We start from the raw sequence: 24,688 nt of genomic DNA, 5'->3' as shown, positions 1-24,688 counted from the left end.
CCCTGGACCGGCTCATCGCAGAGTCTTATTATTGTATGAATTACCATTATAAGTTATGAAAATTTTTGACCATAATTTACTTTTTGGCTGAATATTTTCCTGAGCTACACATTCAACGTACCTTTCATCTTGTTGGTGTTCTCAGCATCAACCCTACTGAAAACAAAGTACCAGCAGTTTTACCTGTGTAGGTCTAATTTGTTTCAGTACAGAATTCTTTACCTCCCATCTCAAACAAAATAAGGTGGGATATATAGGAGTGGGTCCTATCCATTCATTCAGCATCACATTTAATTTCTAAAACATATCTCACAAACTGATTAGTATTTCATTCATTCATTCATTCGTTTTCCATACCGCTTCATCCGCTTTCACGAGTAATGGAGGTTGCTAGAGCCTATCCCAGCAGACTATGGGCACAAAGCGGGGGGACACTTGAAACTTGAAACTTGAAACTAGACACTGCCGACACTTTGCCAGCACATCGCGGAACCACACGAAAGATGAACTTTCACTCACGCACACCTATGGACAATTTGGAACTGACCAATCCAGGTGCAGCGCATATATTTGGAGGTGGGAGGAAACCGGAGAGCACATGCAAACACGGGGAGAACATACAAACTCTTCACAGAACAGGACTCGAACCTGGAGCCATCTTGCTGTGAGGCGACAGTGCTAGAATTTCTTCACTTGTTTTTTTTTTTTTTTTTTTACGATTATATAATTATGTGCTTGTGTAGCAGTGAAATATTTTATTATTTCCTTTTAATCTGTTGGTGAATCCCATCAGTTCCTTGCACTTATGCATTTTTTTATTTTAAAAATTGTTTGTATGGACTGACACCAATGACCCCCACAGAGTATCCCCACAGTGCATTCTGCCTTCAACCCGCCTGTCTATCCCCTCTTGGGTGACCTTGATGACACTGCTGCTTCAGCTTCACCCCTCCTCCTTCTGAAAGAGGGGTTGTGCCCCCTGATGGCACGGGGTAGAAAGGAGGTCTTCAGTCTCTTTGTAGAGGAGCTCAGTGATGGCAGTGTGCTGCTGAAGGAGCTCCTCTGCTGGGCGAAGGTGGTGTGCAGGGGATTGGTGTTGTTACCCAGGATCGATCTGAACTTGGACATGGTCCTCCTCTCTAGAACAGTCTCCACAGAGTCCAGGTCCTGGCCGATCACAAAACCAGCCCTCCAGGATAAGCCTGTCTAGGCACTCAGTGTCCCGTTTTCTGGAACCACCACCCCAACAAACAATGATGTAGGACAGTACACTGGACACAATGGACTGGGTGAACAATCTGAGCAGCTCAGAGCTGATGTTGAAGGAGGTCAGCCTCCTCACGAAGTACATCCTACTCTGACCTTTTTTATACACACAGTCCAAGTTGTACGACCAGTTAAGTTTACTGTCCAGCTGCTGCCCAAGGTACTTATGTGTCTCCACAACCTCCGCCTCCTTGCCCCCGATGACTACTGGCTGCGGGGAGGGGGGTGCCCGCAGGAAATCCAGAACCATCTCCTTGGTTTTGGTGATGTTCAGCTGAAGCTCACTCTGGTGACACCATCCCACAAAGTCCGTCGCCACCCTCCTGTACTCTGCCCCATCACCCTCCCTGATAACATGTCACAATCGCGGTGTTATCTGAGAACTTCTGCATGTAGCATGTATCCGAGTTGTGCTGGAAGTCCGTCATGTAGAGGGTGTATTTAAGAGGGGAGAGAACGGTTCCCTGTTGGGGTCCCTGTGCTGCTGGTCACCACTGATGATAAACAGTCCCCCATCTGGACGTACTGGGTTTGTCCATCAGATAGTCCATGATCCAGCTTCCGAGGTAGGGGTCCACAGCCCTGGATGAAAGTTTGTCCTGCAGGGGCCGGGGCTGGATAGTGTTTAAGGCGCTCGAGAAGTCGAAAAGAGCACCCTGACTACACAGACCCTGGCATCCAAGTAGGAGAGTGCCCGATGGAGGAGGTACAAGACTGGTTGTAAATTTTGCAAATTTAGCAATGTGCTACGTTGTTTAGCGACAGTGATTGCAGCTTACTCCAGTTGTGCAGTGAACGCTATTATTGAGTAAGCTCTCAAAAAACCAATGACCGTCTAAAACCAATGACCGTCTATGAGTAATATTTAATCAGTTGTTGCCTTATTGTAAAAAGTAAATTAAGGAATTCACTTATTTTAGTGATCTGTATTTCATCTGTTATGATATAAACATAAACCTAGCATCTACATCTTACCATTGTAGGATGCTGGTGTTGTTCAACGATGTATAACATATCAGTTCATACTAGTAAGTTATACATTTTGGATCTCCTGTTTGTAAGTCTTAAGTCTATGAAATTATTTTATCGTCATTGACATTTAATTTTTTACCGGTACTGTTACTGTTTGTAGGGAATTTGAAAGAACAGTTGTGAAACGCATGCAACAGCTCTCCATTCTCTGTGTTACAGTAAGCATCTTTCAGAATCCACACCATTGTATGTTGTGTGAGTTTCTGTTGTCAAATAATAGGTCCGTTACACTTACATTTCTTCTTTGATTGGGATTTGTTTTAGATGAGGTTTTAATTTAATCCAATTTAATACATTTTTATTTGTATAGTACCAGATCATAACAAATCTCATGGCATTTTCCAGGTAAAGCAGGAAAGTCTTGCTCTTATAAAACCCAGCTCGTCCCACATGAGCAAGAACTTTAGTGACAGAGGCAAGCAAAACTTTCCTTTAACAGGAAGAAATCTTGAGCAGACTCATAGTAGGCAGCCATCTGGTTTGACTGGTTGAGTGGAGGGGGGGCAGAGCCGAGCAAAAACATCGGGAGATCCAAAAACAGAGAGGGACAGAGAGAGATAATGACACAAAGGAGCAGGGAGAGGGACAGGAAGCCAACACAGAGAAAACAGGAGCTGACACAATGTAACATAGTTATTAATCTGTGCAGTGTTTCATAATATGTGGAGGAAGCTGGTAATGAAGCTACTAATTAGAAAACTGCTATACAGGAACCATTGAAATTACAAATACTAATGCTAGTAGTGATGATAACAGTTGGGCTGATGACAGGCAGCAGTAGTGACAGTGACAGGTCCAGATTCTGCTGATTACTTTAAAGATACTCAAATTGATCTGGATCTTTTTAATGGCTTGCAGCTTCGGATAGTCCATGATTTTTATTTCAATCATCATGTCGTTGATACTTGCTGGCAGCTCTTCATATCAGTAACAGACCTTGTGCAGAGTAGTGTTTGTTCACCACTCTGTATTGATCGACTGCAGCTTGAGTCTAATGTTGGACAATTGTTCCTGTTAGAAAATGGGTTCTGGTCCTTTGGGGTATACTAAATGGAGTGATACAAATATGTTTTGACATACGAAATTCTCTTACCATTATTGGTATCTCCTTGCTTCGTGATTCTAAAAATAGCTAGTGAGACTGACGGAGTGTTTTGTGTTACATAAAATTAAATCCTTGCATACATATACAGAGAGACTCAACCTTCATTGTCTTGATGGAGATTTTCACAGAATTTCAATGCTTTAATGGTAATAAGACCATAGATTGGCAACACAAGTTTCAGGTGATTGATGGTTTCCTTGAGTTTTTGTTCCACCAGAAAAACAAATGTCTGGTGTGAATATGTTTGTTGTGACTGCAAAGATGTGGAATCTAATGTCAAATAGAATGTCAGGTATTGGTCTCACCTCATCGATGAACATTTACATCACAGCATGTTCTGGAAGCCATAAAGACTGATGTCAGTCGTTGAGGGGCCATATTAAAGAAACTTTTAATTCTTAATGGGCAAATGCTATGTAAAATAGAAAACATAATTTTTGGAAAAGTGAAAAGTTTGGCAACTCTCCTGGTTTCCAAAGCTAATAGGAGTTTTAGGAAGTTAGAAAGTTTGTGTGATGTCCTTTGTACTACTTACTTTACTAATGATACGAATATTGGCTTAGGGACAGTTCCTTTGCATTTTTTGTGCTAAATCAGGACAAAGAAAGAATTAGTTGGTTTACTGAATAGTTGAGATGGTAGGTGTAAATTTAGCCATTTTTGTAACATGTCTTCAGAACAGTAAATAACTCTCAATAACTCTCCATTTTGTAAAATGGTGTTTAAACAAATAGAGCCGTTACTTTCTGCAACATCTCTGAGTAGATGCACTTGGTAGGTAGTGGGTTTTATAATGAAAAATGTAAGCAGACAGAAGCTTAAAAGCCATTTTATAATTTCTTTAAAATGAATTTACATTTCTTTGTATAGTATTCCATCCAAATGTAGTAATTCTACATGAGTACTCTTAAAATCTCAACTTAAGTCAACTTAAGTTTTTTTGTAAATAATATCTGTAATAATAAAGTGAGCCTCTTTATTATACAGTACATGTACATATACCATTATGTTAGCCCTTGGATGACAACCTCTTTAAACTGCATCTTGAGAGGCTGACTCAAGGCTAAGATATGATAAAATAGATTGTAGTGCATTTGTGCCAGCTCACACAAAGGTGTTTAGAACAGAAATATTCAGGGTTATCAAGAAGTGTGTCCTTGAACACACGCTGTGAATACAGACTACCTACAAACCTCTCGTATAGAATATCTTACATAGTACACAGGTTCAGAGTCGACCTGTACATTCGTGTGTATCTACTTGTCGGTAGACAGTAGATTCCCCCCAGGTGATTATGAAATGAACTGCTGGACTTCTTTCATGACATTCTTCAGGAATCATTTTTCAAAGTACCTTGCACATTTGCTGAAGTCCATGTCTGGCTGGGAGTCTATTAATATTAGTTACACTATTGGATGAGCACCACCTCCATGTGATGTTTTAGATTAAAGTTGATGTAACAGAAGCAAAGATAATGTGGCTTGTGAATACTCATGTTCAAGGGTAATATTTTTAGCCTCTACAGCTTTTATGTCCGATACTTGTCTTAGAGTGGTACAAGGGAAATATTCTATATTTATCTGTTTCCCTCCGGTGGCCCAAAACAAACCTGAGATGTGAGAAAGATATGTAAAATGATTATTTTGTAAAACTTTTCTCGTGTTTCTTACAATGAAGGCACAATATTATTGTCTGTGTCCTGCTTCTGTGCTCCAAAGCAATTCTCTTCTTTGCTCCCACAGGTTGGGGGGTCACAAGAATGCACAAGTTTCATTCTTAGGTGGCCCAATATGTAAGCCTCATGCGGTCTCATGAGAACAGGTAAATGTAAACAGGATCGCATATCCAAAGAACAACAACAGGAAATGGGAGCAGTGTGAAATCAAAGTGGTTTTGGCAGCCTGATGGTCTATCTTTCACAATCTTTGTAGTAAATATATTGTTTTTCATTGTTTTTACAACGTGCAAGGGCGCACTGTAGTTTGGTGTGGCAGGAGGAAATGAAGACTTTGGTGGCACAGCGACTGTATGTCACATTATGTCACAGGATGTCTTTGGGCGTCACTATGGTGACCAGCTGAAGAGAGTACTGCAGCTGTATTGTGAACAAAACTGTGCTAAAAGTATTAGAGAAAGCAAGAAACAAGATAAATTTAAAATTTAATCCATTCTAGCCTTGTAAAAAAGGCCCAAACCCTTCTAAATTATTTGAATTTTTTTTTTTTTATCAAGCAATAGACATACTTTACCTGTGTATAATTAATTAGAGGTAGTCCTCGACTTAGGAACATTCAGATATGAACAAACATGGGACGCACATCCGCACATTGTCCTGCAGTTCTCGTTTCTGCCACAACTCCCACTGAGCAGCACCGCTGCGCTCGCATATCTCCAACACTTGTCTCCCTGTCTTGTTCTTGTTTGTTGTCCCTGTGAGCATCTCAGGGTGTCAGACATTGGGGTGGTGGTGGCAGTGGTGGTGGTGGTGGCAGTGGTCCTACAATTTCAAGATCGGCGGTTCGATTCCCGCTCCCGCCCAAAAAAAATACCCAGAGGTGAGCTGACAGTGGGAGGTGTCAGCTCACCTCTGGAGCACTGCCGAGGCGCCCTTGAGCAAGGTGCCGTCCCCTTTACAAATTGCTCATTTAAGGCGCACCAGATGGAGCTGCCTGCCACTCTACCTCCCTTGCATGCCTACAGGCCCCCTTGTGTATGTGTGTGTGCTACAGGGGCCTGTACACACTAATATATATATATATATATATATATATATATATATATATATATATATATATATATATATATATATATATATATATATATATATATATATATATATATATATATATATATATATGTATATATGTATATATGCATGCGTTTGAATCATTAGCTAGAGTGTGCATTCTTAATTTCCCTTCGGGGATCAAAACAGTAAATTAAATTTAAAAAATTAATTAAATTGTACCATGGATACTTTGAATGATAAATCAAAGGCTAGTGAAGATAGTGCTAGTGGTCTTTTTGATCACAATTCTGGCTCTCAACGACAATAACTCCTCTTCCTCCTCTTCCTTTGCTCGAATGGAAGAACTGTAGCATGCTTCATGCTACAGTACCATTCAGTGGATCCTCAAAGACAAGAGCTGACTCTTACTGTTGTTGTTTGATATTCTTAAAAAACTCTTTGAAGTGTGTCCTTCGTCTTTTTCTCTTTACGGATTAAATTATGAGGAGCAAAATCTTACCGTAAACTAATCTGGATTCAAAACAATGACGTGAATCACGAGTAACACTTAGATATCGGTAGATATTGGAACTATACGTATTTTAATATGATATAAATTTTATTCTTATTTATTGTACAGTAACATGATATTATGTGCTTTTTATGGTTTCCGTATAATTTTAAGAGTACAAAAATTATGTACGATGGATGTAAAGTCGAGTGAAATGAATTGAAATTGATTATTATTTTTCTTTGGAATTTTTTTTTAGAACTGACTTATAATTGAGAACGAGTTAACTGAAAATGTGTTTTACCTGTATTTTATGTTATTAGATGGTGTTTTAAGGTCCTGTTATTGTTTTTAATGTCCTGTCATTGTTTCTGGTACGTAAAAAAAGGTAAATAATAGCATTCATTAGGTGACTGGTATGAAGTCCCAATCACAGCAGTCCATTTAATACTTTCACAGCAGCAGTTATCATCTGGGGAGATGTTCAGCTGGAGCATCAATATCTTATTATATCATATTTCATCTTTTGATAGGGTCAATTCTGTTGGAAATGTAATTAAGGGTACCCGTAGACAATCTGGGTAAACATTGCGCCTGTCTGACAGCTATCAATAGAGAACGATCCACTCTCATCCAATTTTACTGCTTCTCAGATAATACAGTGCTAGATACACTTGGTCATGTGGTTTACATATATATATATATATATATATATGTATATATATATATATATATATATATATATATATATATATATATATGCTTGGGTGTTTACAGGGGGTGGGAGTGTGTTGAGGGTGATCATAGACAAAAACACATCAGAATGCATGTATGTGTGCAGCCATGGCTAATTCCTTGCAGTGGATAAACACAACACAGACGCAGGTGAACATATCCTTCCTTGGAAACTGTTTCCATGGTGATACATCAGAAACAGGGACAGATTGGAATAGCTTCCACCTACACCTTTATCCATACACATATTTTTCCCTTGAGATTTGGTTGCTTTAATAGCTGCTCCCTCCTCCCCTATATTTTCAGCATGTCAGTCAAGGTAGATGGCTTTATGGGTCCATCCAGAACTCACAAGACCATTATTCATTCACCTCCATGCTCATTAGTGACAAGAAGTTATTTCTCCCTTTCACAGACTGTTAATGGTTCAGTCTATTTTTTTAACATGATGATGGGGCTACCTCCAAAAGCTGCGTCATCATGCTAAAGCAATAGTTAGGTCAAGACCTCATGCCTATCGATGTCCATTATGTCTGCTGAGACCTTTATTGCTTTTGATTTGTCACTATGTGAGTCATAAGTGAGAAGTGCTGTCAGTTTTAATGGATGTCAATTATTAATGGATGCATTTGTGTTAGCGCAAAATATAAATCAAGTCGTCCGTTCATAGCTTCAATTGTCTGAATGAAAGTGATATAGACTGCTGCACAAACTAAACAAATTAAAGTAAACAATGTTTATGTGTTTGGCAACTAAATATGTGCATAAAGAGTTAGGGTAAATACAAGTAACACATAGAGCATATTGTTTTCTCAGGAGAGCAGATGAAAATCCTTACCTAAGCTCAAACATAATGCACTTCATATCTCTATAATGAACTCTTTAGAGAGATGTCAGAGGATGAAAGGGCAGGGTTTTGTGTGGTATTTATTTGACAATCTGCATTATTGATAACGTACCAGTGCTTCACATTAGGATTGAATCTAATATGCATTTGTGGCTGATTTTGTTTCATTATGTGATGGGACTGTACACAACTGGCAATAATGGATGTTTAATGGAATTACCATAGTCAGATGGGAAGTATAGTTTTTTTGTGTGCTAGTTAAACCCAAAGCTAATGCTTTGCAGTCCTTTTTTTTTTACTGGAAACCTTCACCAAACACAATTATGGCAATATCACATGTAACATTACCATTACTTAAGACTCATTTTTCCAATGATGTCCCACTGGGAAGAGTAGCTGTACACTAGCAGGATGCACGGTTACATCATTAAGAGAAATGAAGGGGAAGACACGCAGCAAAGGGTCACGGGGAAAATCAAGCCTGTGGCTGCAGCAACACATCTGCTACTTCAGTGGATGCTCACGCTCAATTGTCTGAACACACTCCGTATCTGCACTTAAGATTTTACTGAAATGTAACTGTTAAAAACTTAAATAAGACACTTTGAAAAATGAAAAAGAAAAAATAATCAATTATATACTCTCTACCTTCCAATAATCTTAGCTCCATGGCATTTAATTACCACTTAGGAATACTTTAGAAAAAAATAAAAATATATATATATAATTTATATGTTTTCAAGTTCATTAAAAAAGAAGAAGAAGATTTATTTATTTATTTATTTATTTATTTATTTATAATCATGAAAATATATCAAAATAATTTTTGCTACTTTCTTTCAACATCTAGTTCTGTTTAGTAATGGTACAGAAGTTGTAAAAACTGCATGATGGAGAAACTAAAGTGCCGATTTTCTACATCATGGATCAACAACAGGACTTTAAAAGTGTAATGTCATGCTCCTTGTTAATCAGATCACTCATGTACTAATGTGTGTCTGATATGGCAATCGTCAGCTGCTGGTTGAGCATATTTTTTTAATGCTATAAACAGTTTATAAACAGCCAATTTAACGTTTTCTGGTGATATCAGTGTGTATTCATGTTGGTGACAGATTTCATGCACACAGTCACTTGTACATTTCCATTAACAATTTGTCACTATTTCACAGGGTGCAGGTGGAGTTCTATGTGAACGAAAACACTTTCAAGGAGAGACTGAAGCTTTTCTTTATCAAAAACCAAAGGTCAAGTAAGTACAGCCACCAGAGCATCACATCATTTCCTTCCACTCTTGCAATGCAAATGACAAGCTCGCTGCTTGGTTGTGCTCAGAGCTAAATGGACGTATAAAAGCATTATGAAGGAAATTGCAGTCATTTATGACGCATGTTCAGTATCTCTGGGGTTTCATTATCGTATTGATTGCCTCATCACAATAAACTTTATTTTTGGGTGTGTGGCCCGGCAATGACAGAAAGACCATTTGCTGAATAATGAGGCGGGACTGCTTTTTGTTTCTTATTAAGAGATAAGACTGCCAGTGCTACAACATCCTTGAAAGAAACACTAGTGAAGCTCGTCAGTCCAGTGTATTGTGTGTAGAAGCTACTCATATGTGGTTGAAAAAATGTAAGCTATGGTAACCCTGTCTCTGGTTGAGATGACTCCACTGTCCTTCCATTAACTTGTCATTGTAACAGAGCTACCACAGCCTTTGACAGCAGAGTTCAGTGGAAATGTCACAGTTGGCTGCAGGGGTCTCCTGTTCTGTTCTGTTGAGATTCTGCTTGTCCAGTTTGACTCATAGATGCTGCTTTCATGTGAAGCTTTCCTGTCAAGAGAGATTAGGTAGCTGCTAAATCTGATTAGCAACAGGGAACATAGTTAGCACCTCCCTATGGCTGTCAAGCAGACCTGCAGACAAGCATTAGACCTGGATATGTAGGGTTCACGTCTGCAACTATAGCATTGCGTGCATTTACCCAATCAAGAAAATGATTCCATAAACATTATGGCTGATCTGTGCAACCCTCTTGTTTTCTTTTTCTTATCTTACTGTTTGTCCTCTGTCAAAATACAATTCCGAAAAAGTTATCATGTGATGTTACTTTGAGGTTTGGCAAGTGAGTGTCAGAGGAAAGCTGTTATGACCAGGAATCAAAGGAACAAATAAATTCTCAGTTTATATTTATGTGCTATAATACTGGTGTTGAAGTGGTTTCAGAGTCCTTAATGGCAGATATGACACCAGCAGTAGAACCACAGCCACATAAGATGATAGACAACTGGTTGCTCAACTTCTAATTAAGTCTATTACCTAAATATCTCAACAAACCAATGTTTTAGTGCTACCTGACCATGGGTTGACTCATGTCTTTTTGTTGGTCTAAAGGCCTGAGAATCCGCCTGTTCAACTTCTCGCTGAAGATCCTCACCTGTGTGCTCTACATTGTGAGAGTCAGCCTGGATGACCCCATGGAGGTCAATGGCAGCTCATGGTGAGAGTCGCATTCAGAGGTGTTTTCTATTTTAAATGTGTACATTTGTCTGTTGGATGTTGTGTCATATTTGGCAGCATCATTTATTCCAAGTAAAGACAATTTGACACATTTGCTGTCTTTTTCTTTAGATGTGGATTTTTGCTCTCTTCCTGTCACCTTTAATAGAATCTTTTCATTCGGTTGCTACTTTGAAAATGTGCTGATTGCTGTATGACAGAATGTTCCCAGGAATATTTTCTTGTTGCCACATCCAACACAATTAGAGCAATGACAGATATAATGTTATAGAACATTTATTCATATCTAAATTTCGTGGACTTTTCTTTTAAACACTTTCAATACATCATTGCTTCTGTGCAGCCATATGGAAACTTTAAAATATGTGCATTAGACTCACAGCCAGCAGCTTTTATAGTCCCGTGGGGTTTGTTCTTTTTAGCAACTTACTAAGTGATGGAAGTGTTTCCGAGTGGGCATGTTTTCCCTCACATACTTGCATTCACACACACCCTCATGCATTTTTTTCCTGTTTGCCTTGTTTTTCTCCATAGTGCATTATGTCATAACAACAGTGGAGCTAATGCAACGGAGCCGACAGAAATCAAATGGTATGATTTTGTTTTTGAATTACAAAATGAGGTTGCAATTGTATGTAGATGCACTGAAGTTTAAAGAAAAAATTTTCATGGTTTTTGACAGGGAATTCATTTTCTGGGTTAACCGACGGGTTCCTGTATGGGCAATACAGGTGAGAGTGATAAGGCTTCTATGAAAGTGGCCTCAAATTAGATTCTGCTCCATAAACTGAATCACAAGGAAAGATTCAACCCAACCACACTAGCAGTCAGCTGTAGATAAAAGCATTACAGAGCTTCCTCTCTGAGGTTCTGACAGCCTAGGGAGATCACTTTGTAGTTGTCTGGTTTATTTTTTTACCATTTATCACCCTCTGCTCCAGGTGACAGTGGCCTTAATAAGCTTCTTGGAGACCATGCTTATCACATATCTCAGCTACAAGGTAAGGAACTGGTGCAAAGTGCACACATTTATTTCATGCTGAGGTTGTTTGCTTCCATTTCCAGTTGAAGTTTCAGTGCCAAAGTAAATACCAACAGGACAGGACCAGACTACTTGTAATACTAATTTGAAACATCACCCACTAGTTTCTGCCCAAAGGACTAGTAGCAGAAACAGGTTTACAGGGCTGTATATGCAGATAGACCTTCCTCTATGAATTACGAGACCACCTTTATATCTCATCTTTTTCCTTTCGGCTTGTCCCATTATGGGTCACTTCAGCGTGCCATCCTTTTACATGTCAGCCTATCTTCTGCATCCTCCTCTCTAACACCAACTGCCCTATGTCTTCCTAACTACATCCTTATCTTTACCAATATACTCACAATCTCTCCCCTGGAAGTGTCAAAACCATCATAGTCTGCTCTTTCTAACTTTGTCTCAAAACATTTTATCTTGGCTGTTCCTCTGAGGAAGTCATTTCTGAACCTATCCAACCTGGTCACTCCTAGAGAGAACCTCAACGTTTTCATTTCCTCCACCTCCAGCTCTGATTGCTGTCTACCTTTCAGCAACAGTGTTTCTAATCCTTACATCATGGCTGGCTTTACCACTGTCTTATAAACTTTGCAGAGACTCTTCTGTCACATAAGACACCTGACACTTTCTTCCACCCATTCTCAGCCTGCTTGGCTGAAACCAGTTTTATATGTTCTATGTAAATAAGTTTGAACAAGTAGAAATGGTCACTTTATGTATGAGTTCTCAGCGCGTCAGCAGAGATAAGCCCCACCTAGATAACACATCAGATTTTAATACCTAAATATCAAATCTTCACGTTCCATGATATTATTAGTTTCAGACAGGGTTGTATGAATGTAATGGAATTGATGCTATCAGTTATCTTCAAATATATGGAGCTGAAAATGTGAACCCAGGTTCTTTTAGTGAATCTCATTCTGTCATATTTTCTACAACTGTCACTATTTCCTCAGAGCACCCAGTGTAGACTGTAGAACATCGAGTATCACTTGTGAGAGCTTTTTATTTTTTTCTGATTGGAAAACAACACAATTTCCAATTGTATTATATGTTGTACAAGGGTTCAGATAAGAGGGACAAACAAAAAAATCTAACTATAATAATGCGTATTGAAAACATTTTAACAAGCTGTTCTTTTGCTTCTCGTATATATTTGTCCACACCTGATTCTGTCCAGCATTCATTATTCCTTCTATTACAATTCTCTCTCAGTGGTTCATTTGATTCCTGTCTGTTTTCCTTCTCAGGGGAACATTTGGGAGCAGATGTTCCAGATATCCTTCATATTGGAGATGATCAACACAGTGCCATTCATAATCACAGTGAGTAATTAACTGTAATAAATGATCCATCAGTCCGTTCCAGAACGCATTGGCACAAACACCTTCATTTAAACGGTGGTCATTTTTCTCTTGATTGTTCTGAGCTCTCAAATAATCTGATTTTAATGCCCCAGTGAAATGTGATGTCTCCCCGGGCTGTAATATAATACCGTCCTGATGCCTTTCATGAAAAATTGCCAAGGTTATATTAATATTTTTCTGTCAAAGGAATAATGATTTCATGTTTGATAGGTTGACTTATTGAGATGTCACTAATTTGTTTCACTCATTTACCCTTCCTTCTTGCTTTCCGTAAGATCTTCTGGCACCCATTAAGAAATATATTCGTCCCTGTATTTCTGAATTGCTGGCTAGCCAAAGGTGCCCTGGAGAACATGATTGTAAGTGATCACATGTTTGTTTTACTGTAAAAACTGTAGTTATCATGACTAAAAGTCACTTCCTTCCTGTTGTCATTAATTTTTATGATGCCAAAGTAACTTCATACAATTTAGTCTCAGCAGAATTTATGACAGCTGGCTATATTTTTTTATTTTTGGATAAATCATACTGTATCTTTATGTAGGTAGTGTAATTATCGTAATCAGTTTATGCAACATTTTTGGCAGTGACATCAGTAAATTTTAATAAATGTAGATGCTGCTAATTACTTTGCTATCAAAGCTAACGCCAAGTATTTGAATTGATATATTCTCACTGTTGGTAAAGATAAAAAATGTACTGTAATTTATTCAACTTGGGTTTTTAATTGAAGACTAACCACACCCTCAGGTAAACATATGTGTGGAGAAAGACTTATCTATTCATTTGTTCATCTTTTTGGAACAACAGCAGTTGCTAGGGGTTAGGAATGCAAGTATGCAAATACTTAAATAATGATGAAACAATGCATTAGAGTTTCTAGACCACAGTACATTTTGTACAGGCATAGCTAACAGAAAGACAAGCCAATGCTGGAAGGAAAAAACAAATAGGACAAAATGCTGCAGTGCAACAGAACCACAAACAGGGAAAATACCCTGGTATGTGGAATTCTGGTATTGCAGTATCAATATTAGCAATGATTTGCCATTGGCGTAAAGAGACTGGTACAGCACTTAGAATTTAAAGCGATTAGATGATATCCAGCTGGCCTAGGTCTGTTTGCTCTTGCTCTAATTTAGATGAGACCTTAACAGAGTACAATCCTCATAACAAATCGGTAGCAGAGCAGATGGTAGAATCTGAGGCCAAGTGAAGCAGCGCGTGGAGAGAAAGCAGTGACAATTCAGAGAGGTGGCAGACAGAACAGGCTAACAAGGTGCAGCTGAATATGAGCTCCAAGACATTATGCTATTGTTGGAGAAAGCAGAATATTATTTGTTTTGATGGGGATTAGAGAACAGGGTTTAATTTATTCTTGTTTAATCTGGTTCCTCTTTTTACCGAGAAGTCTCATATCTATCTAAAAACCATTTCCCTATGTGCAGAATGACTTCCATCGGGCAATCCAGAGAACCCACTCTGCAATGTTCAACCAAGTATTCATCCTCATCTGCACCCTGCTATGTTTGGTTTTCACTGGGTGAGTATCCTCTTTTGCTGTTGTCGGACAAATGCATCGTTTGATGACCAGGAAATTTATTATGAAAAAATTATGAATCACATTTGTTTTGCACAGATGCAAAAAGCTTTTAATTACGTAATGCCGCTTCTCTTATCTTACTGGCAAAAGCAAAGAGTAAATAAATTAATTGATATTATTTTAATGTCCCTGGAATCTCAACACATATGTTATCTTAAACTACTTTTTTAACCAAAAATAGCAATGAGCAGCAGAGAAATGTGTAAGAAAACTTTGTGTTGAAATAACCATTTACCTACCCTGTATTTTCTGTGAGCCATTGATTTTCTATTTATAACTCGAGCATATTTTGAATAAAGTTGTCAATTTATTAATATAAACCCTTTGTCATCCTTCTTATGAATTGCTCAACATCCAGTATAACCTATGTCCAGGTAGATATTTCCTCATTCCCCTCTGTCTCTGGGTCAATAAAAATTAACATAAATGAATTTGCACCAGCAGTGAAGTGGAACTGACAGAGCAATCAATCGTGTCATTATAAATGACATATAGGCTGGAGTCTAACCTAGATTGACACTTGTACCCTTTGGTCTTGGTACATTGGATTTTAAATCTAATATCCTGAGCTGAAAAATATTGAAGCAGATTTCCCTCATGAGGTTTTTCACTTTTCCCATATATAGAATGGATGTCTCATGAAATATTGTGATTAATTATTTGATGCCTCATTTCTTGGCAGAGCCTGTGGGATCCAGCATCTAGAGAGAGCCGGAAAGCAACTGTCCTGGTTTGATTCATTCTATTTCTGCATCGTCACCTTCTCCACTGTAGGCTATGGGGACGTCACACCACAAATCTGGCCCTCTAAGCTGCTGGTAGTGATTCTCATCTGTGTTGCCCTAGTGGTACTCCCTTTGCAGGTAATGTCTTTGTACAGTGAGGGACTCACTTTTGTTTCACTAAATGCATAAAAGTAGCCCTTATCCTACGAATACAATTGGTTCCATAAGATGAATTGTTTGGAAGTCCATCCATCCATCTTCCTCCGCTTATCTAGGGTCGGGTCGCGGGGGCAGCAGCTTAAGCAGGGAAACCCAGACTTCCCTCTCCCTAGCCACTTTGTCCAGCTCCTCCGGGAGAATCCCAAGGCGTTCCCAGGTCAGCCGGGAGACATAATCTCTCCAGCGTGTCCTGGGTGGTCCCCGGGGCCTCCTGTAGTAGGACGTGCCCGGAACACCTCACCAGGGAGGCGTCCAGGAGGCATCCTAACCAGATGCCCGAGCCACCTCATCTGGCTCCTCTCGATGCGGAGGAGCAGCGGCTCGACTCTGAGTCCCTCCCGGATGACCGAACTTCTTACCCTATCTCTAAGGGAGAGCCCGGACACCCTGCGGAAGAAACTAATTTCGGCCGCTTGTATCCGGGATCTCGTTCTTTCGGTCACGACCCACAGCTTGTGACCATAGGTGAGGGCAAGAACATAGATTGACCGGTAAATCGAGAGCTTTGTCTTTGGGCTCAGCTCCTTCTTCACCACGACGGGCCAATACAGAGTCCGCATCACTGCAGACGCTGCACCAATCTGCCTGTCGAACTCCCGTTCCATTGTACCTTCACTTGTGAACGAGACCCCGAGATACTTGAACTCCTCCACTTGGGGCAGGATCTCATCCCCAACCTGGAGAGGGCACTCCACCCTTTTTCGACTGGGGACCATGGTCTCAGATTTGGAGATGCTGATTCTCATCCCAACCGCTTCACACTCGGCTGCAAACCGCTCCAGTCAGAGTTGGAGATCACGACTTGATGAAGTCAACAGCACCACGTCATCTGCAAAAAGCAGAGACATAATACTGAGGCCACCAAACCGAACACCCTCAACGCCTTGGCTGCGCCTAGAAATTCTGTCCATAAAAGTAATGAACAGAATCGGTGACAAAGGGTAGCCTTGGCGGAGTCCAACCCTCACTGGAAACGAATCCGACTTACTGCCGGCAATGCGGACCAAACTCTGACATCGGTCGTACAGGGACCAAACAGCCCTTATCAAGGGGTTCAGTACCCCATACTTCCGAAGCACCCCCTACAGAACCCCCCGAGGATCACGGTTGAATGCCTTCTCCAAGTCCACAAAACACATGTAGACTGGTTGGGCGAAATCCCATGCCCCCTCAGGGACCCTGCGGAGGGTGTACAGCTGGTCCACTGTTCCACGGCCAGGACGAAAACCACACTGCTCCTCCTGAATCTGAGATTCGACTTCCCGACAGACCCTCCTGTCCGGAACCTCTGAATAGACCTCGCCAGGGAGGCTAAGGAGTGTGATCCCTCTGTAGTTGGAACACACCCCTCCGGTCCCCCTTCTTAAAAAGGGGGACCACCACCCCAGTCTGCCAATCCAGAGGCACTGTCCCCAACGTCCACGCGATGTTGCAGAGGCGTGTCAACCAGGACAGCCACAACATCCCGAGCCTTTAGGAACTCCGGGCAGATCTCATCCACCCCTGGGGCCCTGCCACCGAGGAGCTTTTTAACTACCTCGGTGACCTCAACCCATGAGATAGGAGAGCCCGCCTAAGAGAACCCAGGCTCTGCTTCCTCATGGGAAGGCATGTCGCCTGAATTGAGGAGGTCTTCGAAGTATTCTCCCCACCGAGTCATAACGTCCCGAGTTGAGTTCAGCAGCGCCCCATCCCCTCTATACACAGTGTTGATGCTGCACTGCTTCCCCCTCCTGAGACGTCTGATGGTGGACCAGAATCTCCTCGAAGCCGTCTGGAAGTCGTCCTCCAAGGCCTCACCGAACTCCTCCCACGCCCGAGTTTTTGTCTCAGCAACCAACAAAGCTGCATTCTGCTTGGCCAGCCGGTACCCATCAGCTGCCTCAGGAGTCCCACAGGCCAAAAAGGCCCGATAGGACTCCTTCTTCAGCTTTACGGCATCCCTTACCGCCGATGTCCACCAGCGGGTTCTGGGGTTGCCGCCACGACAGGCACCGACCACCTTACGGCCACAGCTGCGGTCGGCCGCTTCGACAATGGAGGTGCGGAACATGGTCCACTCAGACTCAATGTCCCCCGCCTCCCCCGGAACTTGGGTGAAGTTCTGCCAGAGGTGGGAGTTGAAACTCCTTCCGACAGGGGATTCCGCCAGGTGTTCCCAGTAGACCCTCACAATATGTTTGGGTCTGCCAGGTCGGACCGGCATCTTCCCCCACCATCGGAGCCAACACACCACCAGGTGGTGATCAGTTGACAGCTCCGCGCCTCTCTTTACCCGAGTGTCCAAGACATGCGGCCGCAAAGTCCGATGACACCACCACAAAGTCAATCATTGAACTGCGGCCTAGGGTGTCCTGGTGCCAAGTGCACATATGGACACCCTTATCTCTGAACATGGTGTTCGTTACGGACAGTCCGTAACGAGCAAAGAAGTCCAATAACTGAACACCACTCGGGTTCTGATCGGGGGGGCCGTTCCTCCCAATCATGCCCTTCCAGGTCTCACTGTCATTGCCCACGTGAGCGTTGAAGTCCCCCAGCAGAACAATGGAGTCCCAAGTGGGAGCGCTCTCCAGCACCCCCCCCAAGGACTCCAAAAAGGGTGGGTACTCTGAACTGCTGTATGATGCATAAGCACAAACAACAGACAGGACCCGTCCTCCCACCCGAAGGCGGAGGGAGGCTACCCTCTCGTCCACCGGGTGAACCCCAACGTACAGGCGCCAAGCCAGGGGGCTATAAGTATACCCACACCTGCTCGGCGTCTCTCACCATGGGCAACTCCAGGGTGGAAGAGAGTCCAACCCCTCTTGAGAGGACTGGTACCAGAGCCCAAGCTGTGTGTGGAGGTGAGCCCGGCTATATCTAGTCGGAACTTATCAACCTCACACACCAGCTCAGGCTCCTTCCCTTCCAGAGAGGTGACATTCCACGTTCAGCCACCGCCCAGCTCAGAGTGCACCCGACCCCTATGGCCCCTCCCACAGGTAGTGAGCCCATGGGAAGGGGGTGTTTGGAAGTCTTTGTTTATTAAATTTCAATCTACAGTATAATTGCCATTTGAGGTAATTAAATGCCATTGCTACCCTAAATATGAAGGTACTATTCCTTAATACTATGATATTTAGGACATAAAAATAACATAAAAGAGATAAAATACTGTACAATAGTCGGATATGGCAGCATGCATTTTTCATCTCTCCTAATGTTTGTAAGTCGAATGTTCTTAAGTTGAAAACTACCTGTAATACTGAACTTCATTGGGCTACCATCAACTACTGAGGGACATTTTGTGCAGCATTCTCAGGCCTCAAAAATCAATAAAAACTGAATAAAGTGTAAAACAAAATTGCTTCATTTATTGCTTTATTTTGACTTTTAGTAAGAAAAATGTCAGTCTCACTCAATTTAGGCAAGCTGTTTCACACTTTCAATTTAGTGGATCCAGCAATTAACTGAGGTGGTTATTAGACCACACATGTTCTTTGATTGTTCTGTTGTGTTCACAGTCTTTGGAGAGGAAATTGAGTGGGAAGTAGAGATGAACTCCCACTGCTTACACTGATAATTCTGCATCACCAGTTTTCGCTCCAGTGCTTTCACCATCTGTGGGCAGACAGATAATCTATTTGTCTTTCATTATTTATTTCAGTCTTTTTAAATTTGACATCCCATTTGTGTGTACTGTCACTTCGTCAGTTTGAAGAACTTGCCTATCTGTGGATGGAGAGCCAGAAGTTAGGAGGAAACTACAGCCGTCACCGAGCACAGACGGAAAAGCATGTAGTGTTGTGTGTCAGCTCGCTCAAGATTGACCTGCTGATGGACTTCCTCAATGAGTTCTATGCTCATCCGAGACTGCAGGTAATGTAAATGCTCTACTGTTTAATACACGTGTGTATACATCTGTGTGTGTGTGTGTGTGTGTGTGTGTGTGTGTGTGTGTGTGTGTGTGTGTGTGTGTGTGTGTGTGTGCATTTTTTGTGTGCTGGTTTGAGCTAATCAATATGACAAGTGACATATAATTTTGTATTTGTTGTATAAAATGCAGTATTGTCAATGTGCGTTGAACATCTGTCTTATTCAAATTAAATAAAACTGAACAGCTTTTACACTATTCTAGTTTGACATTTGCTTTTGTCACAGTATTGCCAATGTGTTTTAATTTCATGTACAGATTCCCTGTTATGTGATAAACAGGATGACAATGACAAAAGATAAACAAAAATCCAAGAAGTATACTTGTGCTGTATTGTTTTGTAATAAATTTATGATATGGGGGGGTAGATGCATGGATTATTTTTGGCCATGTTATACTTTACATACGTGATTTTTACAAATGCTTTCCAAATCTTTTTGTTTGCAGGATTACTATGTGGTTATTTTGTGTCCAACTGAGATAGACATTCAGGTTCGCCGTATTCTTCAAATCCCTTTGTGGTCCCAGAGGGTCATCTACCTTCAAGGATCAGCCCTAAAAGACCAGGACCTGATGAGGGCCAAGTAAGTTTAGATATGGCACTTATTATCTTGTTGATGTAGTTCCATTGTTGACCACTTGTGACATGAAAATGTGTCAAAAAGTCGAATATGTTCTCTGTTGATGTCTCAGTCTCTGTCATCCGGGTCATGGTAAAAGGATGTTACTGAGATAATGTCTTTCTAATCTTACTGACTGTGAAAATACTAGAATCACCTTTTCACGCAAACATTCATACAGTGGTGGCATTGGTTCCAGGTACCACCTGCTCTTTTTGAGAGGTAACAATTCATATCAAGACTGACACAAACAATAGAAATTCCCGACATGTAGGCTGCAGGGGGTCAAACCACTCACCATCCGATTAGCGGACAACCATTCAGCTGCTAAGCCACAGTCAATGGTACATCTCTGTGTTCAGTGACTGTCATTATAATGTAATGACCTCAACGACATCCACTAAGTTCATTATCTGAAAATATCAGCCATTCAGAACTGAAGAAGCATCTTGGATGAGAGACAAAACATTTTTTCTTAAAAGCTCAGTCAACTTTTTCAGTACGTTCATGTCCTGCAATCTTGCAATGCAGTTAGAGGATGAGCTTCCAAGTCTAGCTGGCTGCCCACTGCTTGGAAATCACTGTAATTGGATTTCATTCCACAACACACTCAGCATCTACTCATATGAAAGACTACACACAGGCAGCAATGAAAACTGGCGAAGATTACATTGGAATTTTTTTTTCCTTTTTTTTTTTTTTTCTCTATCGCCAGAAAATGTATGAGCAACAGTGATGTCATTCATAGTGTTGCTACCCAGAAGGTTGTGTATTGTGGAATGACTGGCAAAAGTTTTGGCAGTGCCCAGAAGGTGAACTGCCACTTCTCCAGCTAGCGGTCCACACTCCATACTGTGGTCCCTGCTGGATAGGATAGTTTTAAATTTAAATAGAGCATTTGACTTTTTTAATAATATGGATCTTGATTAAAAAATGTTGTTGATCCTCAGGATGGATGACGCTGAGGCCTGCTTCATCCTCAGCAGCAGGAATGAGGTTGACCGAACTGCTGCAGTAGGTTCCATTATCATGATTAGTTATTAAATTTAAATTTATTATATAAACACTTGCACAATAAGAGCAATTTCACGAGAACTTTGCATTTGCATTTACAAATGAGTCATTTCCTTTCTCTCAGGATCATCAGACAATTTTGAGGGCTTGGGCTGCAAAAGATTTTGCTCCAAATTGTCCACTCTATGTCCAGATTCTCAAGCCAGAAAATAAATTCCATGTTAAATTTGCAGGTATGTAAGGGAAGAAATACTTCAGAAGCACAGTTTGACTTTTTATTGTCCATCAACTGCAGCTTCATCTAACATACTATGTATTTGCAATTTATTCATTTCCTTCAGATCATGTCGTTTGTGAAGAGGAGTTTAAATATGCCATGTTGGCACTGAACTGTGTATGTCCGGCCACATCTACCTTAGTCACACTCCTGGTTCACACTTCCAGAGGACAGTGAGTAGACACAACTATATTCTTCTTCTTTTCCTTTCGGCTTTTCCCTTCAGGGGTCGCCACAGCGAATCAGTTGCCTCCATCTAACCCTGTCTTCTGCATCCTCTTCTCTCACACCAACTACCTTCATGTCCTCTTTCCCTACATCCATAAACCTCCTCTTTGGTCTTCCTGTAGGCCTCCTGCCTGGCAGTTCAAAACTCACTTTAATCAGTCACAATGTAATTTCTCCCACCAAAGATATTACACTTGAGGTGATTAAATTTTTTAGTATTTAACGCTTTGAGTACCTTGTGGCCAAAATGATCCAATAGATCATTTCAACTGACATTTTGTTTCCCATGATTGTGACTTCTGGTTTGTCATCGATGAGATCGAAGGCACGTAAACAGTATCAAGCATCGGCGGTAAGAGCAAAGGTAGTTGCCTAAGACAAGGAGCATGACTCACTCTTTTGAAATGACATTATGCTGACGCCAATGAGTCAACTGTAACCAAGATCTCATTTCAAGAAAAGTGTGGTCATTATGACCCACATCACATATCTTGACAGAGTGAATTACTTTTTATTTCACAAAATGCTTAGGCACGAGCAGATTTTCAAGCTGTAAAGAATTTGACAGCCTATAATCAGATTGTGTATAGCTGGTGAAAGATGTGTATCACACATTGTGAATTTCCCAGTTTGGGATCAATAAAGTATATCTATTTATATGAAACTTTAGCCCAGATTTAGAAATTGTATCACAAGCAATTTTATCCACAACTGTGAACTGTGATACCCGAGACTTAGTGTACCATTTTGTTTGTCTATATTTGCAGACTCAATTATACTAAAAAATCAACATATACCAGATATGAGACAGCTAGCAATCATCTGTGACTATTGTACTGATTATTTTAGTAGTCAACTACTGTAGTTATATAGACAGCTGGATTTGAAAACTCTCTATAGGTGCTTGGGATTCAATCAGATTAAAGACATGAGACGCTGCATCTTAAAAAGTGAACTTTAGAAATGCAAGTACAGTAATTTGTTACCTACAGACCTAAACAGACTAGTTCTTTACTCCTGACAAAAATCTTTCGGCTTCAGCGTCATGTCTCTGAGTGTTTAATTAAGTAAAAGATCATGGCACATTTCCCACCAAACCTTTTAGATCTTCAGGGTGGGGATCCAGACCCAGTTTGACATTGACTGCTGTGTAGATAACACCATAGGACTTAATGAGCTTTTGAAACAATAACGTTATAATCAGAATCAGAATCTTTATTTGTCATGCTGACACACGTTTTCACACGAGACAGCATGAAACAGCCTCTGAAGGTCCCAGTTAGCCCGTCGGATAAATATTAGATAAGAAAAAACAATCTAAAAAACTCGTTCTGCTTCTGCCTATTGAGATTTAACTGAACCAGTGACATTGTTTAGGCTTGACAAAAATGTCTTTCATTAATTACATGTTCCATCTTTCTAACAATGGTAGTATTTAGTGTCCCTTTTTGTCATTATTCATGTAGACAGATTGCAGTCCAATAAGATTAATATTTGGAAGAGACGACTAATGCTGCTGCACCAGGCTGTTTTTTGTCTACACAGCTGACTATTGTACAATTCCCACTGCAGAAACTTGTCACTGTCAAGTCGGTAAACATTAGTCTGCTTCTTGTCGTAAGAAATAATGTCTTCTGTGCAACGGTGCTCACAAAATATACCTTTACTGCTCCCATGATAAAAAAGAAAAACAGCACAGGCATTTTAATTTCCATTGTGAGAACTTGTACTGGCCCGAGGCCGGAAATGAATGGAATGGGATTAGATTTCTTTTGTGGAAGGTGTTAAATCACATTGATTGAAAGTACAGGAGTAAACAAATTGCCTAAATATTTCCTCCGCGCCACCGTACTGTTCCACCCCTCATCCGTCCTTCCGCTGTGGACCTTCCTCTGTGGACCTGCACCTCCAAGCCCACCAGTATCACCCCTATCTACCCATGTGCTATGGACCTTCTCCTCCAAGCCCGCCAGTACCACCCCTCATCTATCCATCGGCTGGGGTCCTCCTTCCTTTCTTCCTCCGTGCCGCCATATAGTCATTCACGCAGCTGTAATTGTACCATGAATTTACCAATGGGGAACATGTATTGAAGACAACAACCCCAACTGTCTAACTGTAACCATATTGACACTGACTCTATCTGGCCTATCTGCCACTCTCTCTCTTTCTCTTACCCTGTTCTTATCTTCCTTTGATTTCTTTTCCACCCAACCGGTCAAGGCGGATGGCCGCCCAAAAGAGTCTGGGTCCTGCCCGGAGTTTCTTCCTCATTGAGGGAGTTTTTCCCCGCCACTGTCGGTTATGCTTGCTCTGGAGGGTTCAGTTTGGTTTCTCTGTCTGTTAAAGCACTTTGAAATGTCTGTTGCCATGATTAAGCGCTATATAAATAAAACTTGATTGATTGATAAATGAAGTAGCCATTTGCCTTCGTAACCACATTTTTAGATGACTGAGAGATACGGTCATGAAATTTCAGATCACTTTATCAGTCTCTGGAGAAATGGGTGCTGTAAATTACAAATTAAGTTAAATTTGATTTTAAGATGCATTATTCTATGAATGTGAGGAATGACATGAAAAGGCTGAGTCAATGTTAAGAATAACAAATAATTAATGCCATTAATGACACCACAAAAACATTCTGACATTCAAATTTAACCATGTGCCAAGGCTGCTTTTCATCAGCGGTCAATTGCAGAGATCTGAACATCACATTTCAGTAACAGAAGTGTTCTGTTTGTGCTGTTTCAGAGAAGGACAGTTGTCACCAGAGCAGTGGCAGAGAACCTACGGACGCTGCTCCGGAAACGAGGTCTATCACATACGACTGTGTGACAGCAAGTTTTTTGGAGAGTATGATGGAAAGAGCTTCACCTATGCCTCCTTCCATGCCCACAAGAAGTTAGTAAAACTTCTGCTTGACTCATCT

The 24,688-nt window shown here is 40.9% G+C and overlaps 1 protein-coding gene across 1 annotated transcript in view; it reads left to right on the top strand.

The window, feature by feature from the left end:
• kcnt1b (potassium sodium-activated channel subfamily T member 1b) overlaps window positions 1–24,688 on the top strand; it is a 79,960-nt gene that overhangs the window by 38,470 nt on the left and 16,802 nt on the right. Inside the window, exons 4-18 of the mRNA XM_068311876.1 lie at window positions 9,397–9,476; window positions 10,620–10,725; window positions 11,280–11,336; window positions 11,428–11,476; window positions 11,687–11,746; window positions 13,035–13,109; window positions 13,427–13,510; window positions 14,600–14,694; window positions 15,437–15,617; window positions 19,398–19,562; window positions 20,065–20,201; window positions 21,188–21,251; window positions 21,376–21,484; window positions 21,593–21,701; window positions 24,511–24,660. Of these exons, the coding sequence (XP_068167977.1) occupies window positions 9,397–9,476; window positions 10,620–10,725; window positions 11,280–11,336; window positions 11,428–11,476; window positions 11,687–11,746; window positions 13,035–13,109; window positions 13,427–13,510; window positions 14,600–14,694; window positions 15,437–15,617; window positions 19,398–19,562; window positions 20,065–20,201; window positions 21,188–21,251; window positions 21,376–21,484; window positions 21,593–21,701; window positions 24,511–24,660 (1,521 nt within the window). The remainder of the gene's footprint in view (window positions 1–9,396; window positions 9,477–10,619; window positions 10,726–11,279; window positions 11,337–11,427; window positions 11,477–11,686; window positions 11,747–13,034; window positions 13,110–13,426; window positions 13,511–14,599; window positions 14,695–15,436; window positions 15,618–19,397; window positions 19,563–20,064; window positions 20,202–21,187; window positions 21,252–21,375; window positions 21,485–21,592; window positions 21,702–24,510; window positions 24,661–24,688) is intronic.

Source organism: Antennarius striatus, chromosome 3 (genome assembly GCF_040054535.1).
Source record: "Antennarius striatus isolate MH-2024 chromosome 3, ASM4005453v1, whole genome shotgun sequence".
NCBI classification, from domain to species: Eukaryota; Metazoa; Chordata; class Actinopteri; order Lophiiformes; family Antennariidae; genus Antennarius; species Antennarius striatus.
The sequence above is the reverse complement of the archived record's forward strand: the minus strand, read 5'-3'. Positions and strand labels throughout refer to the sequence as shown.